The sequence below is a fragment of the Gallus gallus genome, chromosome 31 (genome assembly GCF_016699485.2).
Source record: "Gallus gallus isolate bGalGal1 chromosome 31, bGalGal1.mat.broiler.GRCg7b, whole genome shotgun sequence".
Lineage (NCBI taxonomy): Eukaryota > Metazoa > Chordata > Aves > Galliformes > Phasianidae > Gallus > Gallus gallus.
Window position 1 is genome coordinate 2,206,192 of NC_052562.1, and position 12,291 is coordinate 2,218,482.

Consider the following 12,291-nt stretch of genomic DNA (forward strand, 5'->3'; position numbering starts at 1 on the left):
ATCGTAGGTAGTAAAATAAGTTCTCCTTCTTAGATCGTTGCTGCTGCTCCGTTTTTATTTTCTCGGGAAGCCAGGGAGGCCCGCGAGCCTACTGCCCCCCTGTGACGGGCACAGATCTATCTAGATAACTCCGTGACAAGGGGTGAAGGGACAGTTGGGGATTCGAGGTCACATCACGCAGGCCTCATTGCCCTTTGAACTCTTGAGGGGTTCACCTGCATCAAAAAGGGGAAAGCGTGTGAGAAACACGCTCAAGATCAACAATTTCTAGTCAGGCCAAGGTCTCTTTGAAGAGCAGTTTGTTCCGTATTGCAGTAATGGGCGCATGCCCCCTACTGATCAGGGAGAAATGATGCAACCAGTAGGTGAAATCCATTCCGTTATGCACCCTGGGTCAGACACAGGTAAATCCTCTCCTGGCACTCATTGGTTGAGCATCTCAGGCTCAGTCTTCTGACGCTGTTGCTATGTTACACTTCCATAGCTACATTACACTTCCAAAGCTATGTTACACTTCCAGAGCTCTGTTACACTTCCATACCAAGTCTGTTACCAACCCATTGTCTTTGGGTATGTTCTGGACTTTTTATAGCGATACGAGGACAATACTGTCACTCGTTTTGACTCTCACCTTTACCCTAGTGCCTGTGCCAATTCTACCTAGGTCGTAACTCCCCACTCTCAACTTTACTCTGCTCAGCAACTTTCTTTGGGAAAGGCATCTTATCCTGGGCTACATGCAGAAATACTGGAAATTTGCTCTGCAAAAAACACAATCTACCTCTCACAGAGCCACTGCCATTGGTGCCATGAGGCAGGAGCAGCCTGGGGACAGCGAGACTGCAGTGGGGACAGGGAGCGGCCGGAGAGCTGCTGTCAGTTCCTGTTTTTAGTCAGGATGATGTGATGTCACCTCCTGATGAGGCGATATTAGCCCATAGGGGTGGTTGCACTGGGGGGTCCCTCTGGGGTGGGACAACTGGAGAGGTGCACACTGCACACTGTGACTGTTGAGGTGCCCCACACGCTCTCCACCCTGGGCTGTCACACACTGTCCCAAAGGGCTGTGAGTGTGTCCCCTGGCATGCTGTCCCTCAGCGCATGCCACACTCTCTGCACAGTGCCCCAGTAGGGCAGTCCGTGCTTGCCTGGGCTCTCCAGGGCAACAGCGTCAGACAGTGACTCAGAGGAACAACAGAAGACAATTTATTGAACTGTCCACCATCAGCCAATCAACTGCCCTGCACTGAAATTAGGGGACTTACAATAAGTAACAATGAATGTGCAATACAGAGAAAGAATACTTTGGCACTGGTGTTATTGCCTTCTCTGCTACCGCCAGGGAAATTGAGGTTATGGCTGCTGCAGGAGAAGAGTAAAGATGACCGGGAAGTAAATGAGGGAGAGAAAGAAAATGAAAGAATGAGAGGAAATGGAGAGAAGCAGAGAAGGAACGTAAGTGAGAGAGAGATGGAGGGAGAAAAGCAATCGTGGTCCGTTTTGAGGAGCTGCAGTGCTGGAGCAGAAGGGGGGATGAGATCACTCATCCAAAGCTTGAAGTCTCCACCTGGCCAAAAGGAGACAGCAAGAAATGCAGCTTCTCTGGGCATCCCTTTGTGTCTGCTTTTGGGCAGATGCAGCATCACAAGGTTGTAAAGAAGTAAGTTCACAATGCCACATTGGTCAGAACGTGTTTGTACCAGAAAGGTGCTTGTGGTGAAGCAGTGCCATTGGTGGACACACAAAGGCTGTCTGGTTATCTCACTGCATCTCGTGCTTTGCAGTCTCTGCTCTTACGACAAGAGCCTTGTCTTGCAAATGTTTGAGAGGTAGCAAGCAAAGAAAACCTGTCAGAAAATGGGTTTTGTTGTTCCACTGCACTTGTGTGGAGTGACTTGTGGGGGTTAGATTTAGTGAGATCTGGGAATCACTGAGGGGGAAGAGGGTGTCAAAGAACCCACAACAGGGAACTGGGGTCTCTCCCACACAGTGCACCCCAAAAATGAGACACCTGGGAGGGAGGCCTTAATGGGGTCTTCCAGCACCCACGTTAGCATCGGTATCTGGGGTCTGTGGAGTGGTGGGTGCCCCCATGGGATGGGATCTCCTGGTCGGCACAGGTCAGTCCCTCACTGTCACCAGGGGTCAGATGGAGACAGTGGGGCTCCTCAGGATAGCAGTGAGGAGGGACAGCTCTGTTGTAAGTGCGAGCTGGTGGTGAAATATGGTGCACTTGGGGATCTGGGGGGGCTTTGATTTGGGGTCCCATTGGTCCAAAATTGGGAGATCCTATGTGTGGCTTTTTGGGGTCCCACTACATGGTTTGGGGTTACCCACACTGTCAGGGGGGTGTTTATGGCTGGGAGATCCCCAGGGACTCCAAAAGCATTGGTCTGGGGCCTAGGTGGGTCTCCACAATACAGATTTGCACTTCCCCACAGCCAGGATCTGGGGGTGCACATAAGCGTAGAGTAAGCCATATGAGGTGGAGGGTTCAATTGGAGTGTGGGGTGTCCAAGGGACAGGTTGGGATTTTGGATCCCTCACCCAGGCCCTTACCTGGAACTGCATGTCCTTGGGGATTTTTGTGTCAGCCCCTGTGTCAAAAGAGGAGGGGAATAGGGTTGGGATTATGGAGGATGAAGGGGAAGTGACACTTGTAGGGCATGTGGGGATATGGAAGGAATGGAAGGGGAGTCAGGTGATACTTGAGTGAATTTACAGGGGATCAGTGGGGAATGGACATCAGTGCACGAGATGACGGGGGTAAACTATAGGTGCTGGAAGGGGAAACAGAAGGATATGTGGGGGAATATATAGGGTTTGGAATGGGGGCAGGGGACACTCGGGGGAATCGTTGGGCAACCTACGGTGGATTGAATGGCACACCTGGTGGATTCTACAGGAGAATGGAAAAAGAAGGAAGGGGACAACTGGGAAGATCTATAGGAGATCAAAACCATTTAAGACTTTCCCTACCAGTCCTCACATCTCTCCATATCCAGAGGCTTTGGGCATCGATGACAAAGAAGATGCCGAGGCCAAAGGTGAGGGCATCAGTGCAGCCCCTCACCACTGCCACCACCAGGTTCCCACGAGACCTCCTCTCATCACCTGTGGAGTGCAGGAGTGTGCATGTCCCCATCACCACAATGAGGATGGGATGCAGTGACACGGCCAAAAATGAGTGACACCAGGGACACCTAAATGGGGGGCTCAGACCTACCTGGGGGTGCAGGTGTGGGTGTCACCTCCAGCATCACGCTGTCCCCAAGGGGTGAGGACACAAAGAGGGAGGCCTTGGGGTGATAGGAGCACCTGTAGGTGCCACTGTCAGCTGAGGTCACCGCAACAAGGATGAAGGTGGCTGTGCCCCCGCCACGGGGGTCCTGGTGCTGGACAGGGACTGAGTGCCCATCCTTGTGCAAGAAGATGATGCCCCCATAGCCCTGATTGCAGCACTGGATGGTGACATTGGTCCCCACTTCCACAATTTTTTCGTGGCTGATGGAAATGTTAGGTGGGGAATATCGATGATCTGAATGCAGGGAGATAACAGAGATAGGACATGGCCCTGTGGAGAATGCCCAGGCCCATCTGCTTGCCCCATAACCCTCACCTGTCACCACCAATTCGATGGGGACACTCTTCTCTGATACTCCCGGTGGCTCCAAAACCCGGTACTGGCACCAATACTTCATTGCATCTTCCAGCTTTACACAAACCAAGGAGAACTCAGCCATGACCTGATGCTTGTCCATGTCCTTGTAGGATCCCAAAAGTCCATCCTGGTAGAGCTCAACTTGTGCAGCCGACTGGGGCAGGTGGCATCGCAGGGTGACAGTGTCCCCCGGGGACAAGCCCTGGCTGGGGTGCAGTGACAGGGAGGGTCGGGGCACTAGGACAGGGGACAGCAGTCAGCCTTGTCCCTGCACACCATCCTGGGCCCCTCTGCTGGCCCCATGACCACGCTCCCCTCCCTCTGTCCCCATACTCATGTTGCTGTGCCCTGCTCGCTGCCACCAGCCACCAACCTGCAAGGGACACGGTCCTGGTCCCACACAGGGCCACCCACCCCCGTGGCACCATGTCCCCATTGTCACTCACCGAGGATGAGGGCCAACACCATTGGTGCCATAAGGCAGGAGCAGCTTGGGGACAGCGAGTCTGCAGCAGAGAAAAGAAGTGGCCAAAGAGCTGCTGTCAGTTCCTCTTGTGGACAGCGTGCTGTGATGTCGTCTCCTCATGTGGTATTTGTGGTCCCCAAGTGGGTGGTGGTACTGAGGGCACCCAGTGGTGACACACACAGAGCACTGCACACATCCCCAGTTGGGGCGTCCCACACAGACTGTCACCCCTCCATGTCTCATGCTGTCCCCAAAAGGCTGCCAGTTTAAAGCCCTGTCAGTGAGCCCCAACAGCTCCTGGTCTGAGATCCGCTTCGCCCTTCACACAGCTGGGATCCACCTGCAGCCATCAGCCCAGCACAGAGTACACCGCCCCGTGGTCAGAAAAAACAGAATTCCTGCCGTGGCACCGACCTCTCAGCCACGCATTTATCAGATGAGCTCTCCCAGTCTTCTCAGCATCCCTCGCTGCCACTGAGGGGACAGAGGAGAACTCCACCTGTACTCCCACTCTGCCCACTGACCACCCCAGTGCCCTGAACACCCTTTGCATGGCCCTCAGCCTTCTCTCAGTGACTGCATCACTGCCGGCCTGACCCATCAGTAAGGGAGAACAGCCAGAGGGGTGAACCGGAGCAGGGAGTGTCCTGGTGATGTCCCTGAGCAGGGCCCCAGGAGGGCAGCACACTTCCCTACGGGTAGTCTGGCTGATGTGTCAGAGCCTCTGTTCCTCTCAGAAGGAGTCCCCTACGACAGCCACCCTTCTCTCCTTTTATCTGAAGGGGGTCTGGAGGCGTGGAGCTGACCACCTTGCCCTAGGCAATGACCTGGGTGCAGGCTCAGGCACTTCCAGCTGCTGCAGACCTGCATGGGCACGTTCTGTGGGTGCACACTTTGGAGAGCTGCATTGATTTTGGGCAAGAGCTTTCAGCCTCGTAGAGACCGCATCCAGATGTGTTGTTTGGGAGGCAGCTGATGGGTGAGCTGATCTCCGCAGTGGGGAGCGATGCTCTGCCCTCCTGCTCGCCCGGCCCACACCAACTGCTGCGCCAACTGCTGTGCCAGGCTGTCACTGCCACGAGACCAGGAAGTGACAGACAAATACATGGCTGCTGAATAGGTTTTAATTAGCACTTCTGCCTTGTTATAGCACCTCTGATCAGCCCTACAGGGTACAGGGCACATCCTGATGGCGGTGGGCTGCTGGGACTCTGCTTTGAGGCCGCAGATGTCCTCTGATCTGGGAACAGCCGCCTTGCCTGGAGAGAGGGGCCGTGTGCTGAGGGATCTCCATGAAGTGCTGATGGCCCTGAAGTTATTGCCAGCTGTCAGGACACTGGGAATACTGGGGGCACTGAGGGCACTGAGGGCACTGGGGACACTGGGGACATTGGAGGAACTGCGGACATTGCTGGATACTGAGAACACTGCAGACACGGGGGACATGGAAGGAATTGGGGACAGTGGGGGTGAAGCAACGCTGGGTCCACACTGATACTTTGGTCCACATTGATCCCAACCCCACTGGACATTGGGGACAACATTAAGTCACACTCACGATTCTGCATTGACCACACTGGTCACATCAATGGGATCTCATTGACCCCAGTGATCTCTACCATGTTTCCATGCTGACCCCAACCCCATGGGACAACGATACACTGAGCAAGAATTGGTTGACCCACAAACATTGGACACGTCTGCGGGACCACGCTGACCACAAGGAATCTGGACCCATCCCCATTTCTGACCTCCTACCCCATTAAACCCACTCCAATCACAACAACCTCATTTACCCCATAACCTCCTCCAGGTTGGGGCACATTGTCTCCGCCAACACCAACCCCAAAACCCACACATTGTGCCCCGAATTGCTCCCACCATCCCACTGACCGCCCTCCGCACAGCACTGGAGGAGCAATAGAAGATGAAGGGGTCGATTGCGGCGCTGAGGGTGGTGAGGAGCAGAGCGTAGGGCCTCCACTCAGGGCTGCGCTGCTGCACAAAGCCCACCACATGCGAGATGTTGTAGGGTCCAAAGCAGACCCCAAAGTTGACCATGGTGACCACAGCCAGCCCCACAGTGCGGTACTTCTTCTGCAGTGGGATGTGGGGTTGAGTGAGGAGGGCATGGATGAGGTGGATGTAGCAGAACATGGTGATGGCAGAGGGGATGAGGAAGAGGATGAGGAAGAGCTCGAGGCACAGCGGGAGGACGAATTGCAGCTGGGTTTGGGAGAAGTCATCGTAGCAGTGGTAGCCCCGGTGGCGCTGAGTCTCAGAGGGATTCTGGGAAGTCCACAGGGTGGTGGTGGGGATGTGGGGTGTGTTTGGGGTTGTGCAGGCCGAGGATTTGAAGCTGGAGTTGTTGAGGTTGGTGTTGGGGCTGGAGATCCTGTAGATGTCGGCACCGGGGATCTTCAAGCCACTGGGGATGGTGACGTCAGCAGTGGAGGTGTTGGGGACATTGGTGTGAAAGCCATCAGGTTTGGTCAACCCAAATCCCCCACGGTCAAACCCATTGACTTCTAAGCAATGGGAGATGCCCATCTTCAGCCCAGTGGGGTCAACATGACTGGGGTTCTCCATCCCGGATTCCCAGGTCTTGGTCCCATTCACCCCCAAACCGCCTTTCCCATCAGCCTCAGGCCCATTGACACCAAACTCTCTGTGATATTCTGCCACAAAGATGATGGAACAGTGGGACAATGCCATCACCCAAAGGACGGCACTGGCAGCCATCGTCCGCAATAACCTCCGGCGCCAGTTGTAGCAGTGTGGGAACACGACCCCAAAGTAGCGCTCCACACTGAGGGCAGCCATAAAGAGAGTGCTGAGGTAGATGCTGGAGTAGAAGCAGAAGTTTGCTATGGGGCAGAGCACTGTGGGGAAGGGCCACAGCATCTTGGCAGCTGCCTCAGCCATCTTGAAGGGGAGGAAGAGGAGGAGGAGAAGGTCGGCGGTGGTGAGGTGGAGGAGGAGGAGGTTGGCAGCGGTGAGGTGGGAATGAGGACGGTGACACCGGATTTTGATGAGGAGGGTGAGGAAGGTGAAGACGTTGGCAGGAAATCCCATGGCGAAGGTCAGCGCGTAGATGGTGAGGACAAGCATGGCGAGAGGAAGGCTGTGGGGCCAAGGGCACAGAGCTGTAGGGCAGGCTAGGGGGTCATACCGGGGCTACCGGATGGGCCATGGTATCAAACTGGGGCTATAGGATGAGCTAAGGGGTGATAGCAGAGCTATGGGTTGGACTGTGGAGTCATGGGGCTATGAGGCAGGGCTATGGGGCACAAATGGGGCCGTGGGGTAATATGTCAATTTCTGGGGGAATGGGACAGGCAATGAGGATATGGGGTTGGATGTGGAGCTACAGGGCATGATATGGGGCAGTGGGAAGAGTTATGGGGCTATGAAGCGTGATATGGGGCTATGGGAAGTTTTATGTGGTCCTAGTAATCCTGAAGAGATGAGAATGAGCAAAGAAGGAGCTCTGTGGATGTTGTTCACGTCTACACGAGTTCAGCCTGATGGAGAGTGCAGAACGAATACAGGACTTGTCAGAAGTACGTTGATTGAGATCTGCTGAAGGCGTGGCCATTGTCTGTGGAGTTTGAGGTGCCACAGTGATAGCAGTGCAGGAAGACAGATGTGTTGTGCACCAAATTGAGTGATGAACTGAGTCACTGAGAGCGGTGATAAGGAGTTTGCAAGCTGAACTGGAAGTTGAGCCAAAGGTGTGCTTGCATGCACGGATAGCACAGCACAGTTTGCAGAACCATCTGCATGAGGCCTTTGTGAGAGAGCATCAATTACAGATAACTGTTGCTGACCTGGAGGGGGAGGATGTGGTGTCCGACTGTGGCAGACCTGCGAGGGAACAGGTAGGTGTGTGTTGCTAGGAAGTGGCCTGCTACTGCCCATGGCAGGAAATGGGAGATACAAAATCTAGATGTGATGATAAAGCTGCCCCTCAGTTTCACCCTTTCACCAAAAAAGACTATCAAAATGAGGATGGGGAGCCCCTGGGGATGACCACAAAAAAGAGCCCATTGCCATCAAGCTGGAAGGAATCTCAATGGAGAAACTGAGACCGAATGTGTGTGCAGAATCTCCTCAGCCGGTGGTGCTGGTATTGGGCTTACTGAGGGTGAGGACCAAGGTTACTGTAGTCTGGGAGTCTTCCTGACAGTGAAAAGAGAGCAAAGTTTTTCCCTTCCCTTTCCCCTCCTTTCCCCTCCTTTCCCCTCCTTTCCCCTACTTTCCCATCCCCTCCTTCCCCCTCCTTCCCCCTCCCCTCCTTCCCCCTCCCCTCCTTCCCCCTCCCCTCCTTCCCCCTCCTCTCCTCTCCTCTCCTCTCCTCTCCTCTCCTCTCCTCTCCTCTCCTCTCCTCTCCTCTCCTCTCCTCTCCTCTCCTCTCCTCTCCTCTCCTCTCCTCTCCTCTCCTCTCCTCTCCTCTCCTCTCCTCTCCTCTCCTCTCCTCTCCTCTCCTCTCCCCTCCCCTCCCCTCCCCTCTACTCCCCTTCCCTTCCCTTCCCTTCCCTTCCCTTCCCTTCCCTTCCCTTCCCTTCCCTTCCCTTCCCTTCCCTTCCCTTCCCTTCCCTTCCCTTCCCTTCCCTTCCCTTCCCTTCCCTTCCCTTCCCTTCCCTTCCCTTCCAAATTGGAGCCACATGTCCTGTGTTTGGCATCCCCTTAGATAACACCACGCATTGCTACACACTGGCAGCGTGTGACAGCTGAGAGGTGACAGGCTGTGTGGGGCATCCCAAAAGGGACTGCAATTCCAGCTCCATGTATGTCAGCCCTTGTTGGATTTCCAAACACACCACCCCTTGGGGACTGCATCTGCAATACTGAGGAGGTGACATCATGTCACACCTTCTCCTTTGGAAACCGAAAGCAGCTTTCCGGCCACTTCCTTTCTCTGCTGCAGTCTCACTGTCCCCAAGCTGCTCCTGCCTCATGGCACCAATGGCGGTGGCCCTCATCTTCGGTGAGTGACCATGGGGATGTGTTGCCATGGGGGTTGGTGGCCCTGTGTGGGACCAGGACCGTGTCCCTTGCAGGTTGGTGGCTGGTGGCAGCGACCAGGGCACAGCAATGTGAGTATGGGGACAGGGGGAGAGGGGAAAATGGGGACGGAGGCAGGGGAGTGTGGGCAGGGGGCCAGCAAAGGGGCCCAGGAGGGTGTGCAGGGACAAGGCTGACTGCTGTCCCCTGTCCTAGTGCCCCGACCCTCCCTGTCGCTGCACCCCAGCCAGGGGGTGTCCCTGGGGGACAATGTCACCCTGCGCTGCCACCTGCCCCGGCCATCTGCCTGGGTCCGACTCTATCAGTACGATAATCCAACATACATTGAGCAGAAGGACAAGGTACAGGACATGGCTGAGTTCTCCTTGGCTGGAATAAAGCAGGCAGATGCAGTGAGATATCAGTGCCAGTACCAGGGGTTGGAGCCAGCAGGGACATCACAGAAGAGTGACCCCGTGGAGCTGGTGGTGACAGGTGAGGGCACTGGGGAAAGCAGATGGCCCTGGGCTGATCCCACAGGACTGTGTTCCATCTCTGTTACCTCTCTCTGCTCAGATCACAGCTATCCCCCACCCAGCATTTCCCTGAGCCCCAAAGAGCATGTGGAAATGGGGAGCAACATCACCATCCAGTGCTGGAACAAGAAGTATGGGGCCACCTTCCTCCTGCACAAGGATGGGCACTCAGCCCCTATCCAGCACCAGGAACCCGATGATGGGGGCACTGCCACCTTCACCCTCTTTGGGGTGACCCCAGCTGACTCTGGCACCTATAGGTGCTCCTACCGCGTAGGGGGCTCCTACCTTCTGTTCTCACCCCTTGGGGATAATGTAACCCTGGAAGTGATTCCCAGACCTGCACCACCACGTAGGTCTGAGCCCCCATTTCGTTCTCCCCTTCTCACCCATGACTGACAGTGTCACTGCAACCCTCATCCACTGTGGTGGGGGCTGTGTACGAGGAAACCTAAAACACTTTGACCCCACAGGTGACAATGGGGGTGCCAGCAGGGACCTGGTGGCAGTAGTGGTGGGGCGCTGGGTTGCTGCCATTGTCTTCATCATCATCCTCACTATCTCTGTCCTCCTCGTTGCCCAGAGATGACAAATGCAGAGAGATGAGAGGCCTGGTGGGGAAGGGGTTTAATGGCTTTGATCCCCCATAGATCCCCTATAGATCCCCACTGGTGTTGTTTGGGCCCTCCATAATCCCACCCTTCTCCCCACCCGTTTATGACTCAGGTGCCACCTCCAGAAGCCCCGAGGCCGTGCAGTTCCAGGTCAGTGTCTGGGTCAGGGGACCCCTTACCTCAACCTGTCCCATGGCCCCTACCCCAGACCTCACCAGTAAACCCCAAACCCTGCCTGTGGGGACCCCAAGGATCCCCCTCCCTTTTATGCCTTCCCATGACTTTGTGTGCACCGCCAAATCCAGCCCATGGGGACCTCCAAATCTCCACCATGGGGATGCCCCACAACCCAAACCGAAGCCCCCTCGCATGCTCCAAGCCTTAAACATCCCCAGACTCAATGGGCACGCTCAAACGATAATGTGACCCCAAACACCACCCACAGGGAACCCCAGTGCCACAGCCACAGATTCCCAAAATCTACACCACCCCATAATCCCAACCCCCTTCTCCTGGACAGCCCTCCACCCGTTACACAATGCCATCATCCCCTCAGTTGGGATGTTGGGATTCCATGGTCACACTGCTGTCCCTGTGTCCCCAGGTGTTCCCCGGTGACAGCGAGGGTCTGACCTACGCCCAGCTGCAAGCTGTGACACCCAGCACCCACCCCCCCGCCTCTTCTACCACCCCTGAACCCCCCATTATCTACGCCGAGGTGGGCACGCGGGGACCCCGCTGATGCCCCCTGATGTGTACGCAAACACGGGTGTGTTGTGTGCACACATGGACTTCAAGGGTGCACAGTGCCAGTGTGCTCGGTGTGCTCACCATCACGTGTGAATTACAGCCATGTACCTGTGCGTGTGAACACGTGGATGTGTATTAAACGGGTGTGCACCATCCCATGTGCACATCAGGTGTACAAACACGTGTAGGACATGCTGAACTCTGTGCCTCTGTGTGTGTCTGTGTGATGCTGTATGTGTGCACCACCAGCTGTACACACTGCTGCTCATGTGTGTCCTTAGCATGTGCTCCCGGGGTCTGCACTACACGTGTGCCTGCACAGCACATGCATGTCATCAACACGTGCTCCGTGCCTGCACCACATCTGTCCCCACAGCACACGCGTGTCCTTACCGTGTGCTCCCCACGGCGCATCTCCATCTCCACAAGTCAAACTAGCCCCCATCCCACAGTGGTTTTGGGGCAGGATGTGTGGTGAGGAGGGAAAATGCCTTTGGGTGACGGTTGGGAACAGGACAGAGGGGTTGTGGGGTTTTCCAGAAAGTGGGGGAGAAGAGGAAGTTTGTGTGTGGGAGGGCTGTGTGTGGGAGCAGCAGTGAGGGGAATGGCAGGAGAGCTGACTTCCCCCTTTTGGTGGTGGAAGGGGAAATGCTGGAGAGTTTGTGAGCTCAGTGGAGATTATGGAGTCCAGATGGAGGATTGTGGGGGGGCTGGATGGAGACCTTTTGGGACCACAGGGAGATCTGGCAGCTTCATGAAAGATCTGCAGTCTTCTCGATGGAGGTTTGGGGCTGGATCGAAATGTTGGGTTGGTTGGAGGCTTTGGGTCTGAGTGGAGGATTTTGGGGTGGATGGAGGTTTTGGTGTAGATCGGGTATTACGGTATGAATGATGGATTTGGTGGCTGAATGGAGTCTTGGGGGCGTGGATGTTGAGATTGCGTCTGGCTGTAGAGATCAGAGGTTGGATGGAGATTTAGGGGCTTGTCATGGCTTTGTAATTTTGCTATTGGTATTCCACATCATAACATCATGGACAAAAGAGAAGAAGAAGTACGTATCCCAGCAGACCTCACGGTCAGAGAAGGAAGATACATCACGGAAGATACGTCATCTGGTTGCGCACAGCATTTCGCTTTCAGTTGCTGGCAGGGAGAGGAGTGGGTGTGCTTTCCAAGCCATGCGCCTTCATCAAGTTGGGCTTTCGGTTTCGGAAGCTCTCTCACTCTCACTCTCTCTCTCTCTTTCTCTCTCTCTT

General features: G+C 55.2%; 2 protein-coding genes and 1 pseudogene across 2 annotated transcripts; 1 reads left to right on the forward strand and 2 right to left on the reverse strand.

Annotated features, from left to right (window-relative positions):
* Positions 1–2,400: 2,400 nt before the first annotated feature.
* On the reverse strand, positions 2,401–4,129 carry LOC107050770 (osteoclast-associated immunoglobulin-like receptor). Its single transcript, XM_040654007.1, has 6 exons — positions 4,108–4,129; positions 3,620–3,880; positions 3,227–3,538; positions 2,980–3,114; positions 2,560–2,597; positions 2,401–2,448 (listed from the first exon to the last, which is right to left on the reverse strand). Exons 1-6 carry the CDS (start codon positions 4,127–4,129, stop codon positions 2,401–2,403), a joined length of 816 nt encoding a protein of 271 aa, XP_040509941.1.
* Positions 4,130–5,037: 908 nt separating this feature from the next.
* On the reverse strand, positions 5,038–8,364 carry LOC430746 (free fatty acid receptor 2-like). The gene has a single exon (XM_040654247.1). It carries the CDS (start codon positions 7,236–7,238, stop codon positions 5,916–5,918), a length of 1,323 nt encoding a protein of 440 aa, XP_040510181.1. The 5' UTR covers positions 7,239–8,364; the 3' UTR covers positions 5,038–5,915.
* On the forward strand, positions 7,971–11,216 carry LOC121107819 (annotated as a pseudogene).
* The last annotated feature ends 1,075 nt before the right edge of the window (positions 11,217–12,291 follow it).

What these genes read in the sequence shown, in the direction of transcription:
- LOC107050770 (XM_040654007.1), bottom strand. Translation starts at nt 4,129, where the DNA reads ATGGTGTTGGCCCTCATCCTCG. An exon ending in GGTGTTGGCCCTCATCCTCG is followed by an intron (nt 3,881 to 4,107) that starts GTGAGTGACAAT and finishes GACCCTCCCTGT; the next exon opens with CACTGCACCCCAGCCAGGGC. An exon ending in ATGGAGAGATGTGAGGACTG is followed by an intron (nt 2,598 to 2,979) that starts GTAGGGAAAGTC and finishes CTTTTGACACAG; the next exon opens with GGGCTGACACAAAAATCCCC.
- LOC430746 (XM_040654247.1), bottom strand. Translation starts at nt 7,238, where the DNA reads ATGCTTGTCCTCACCATCTACGCGCTGACCTTCGCCATGGGATTTCCT.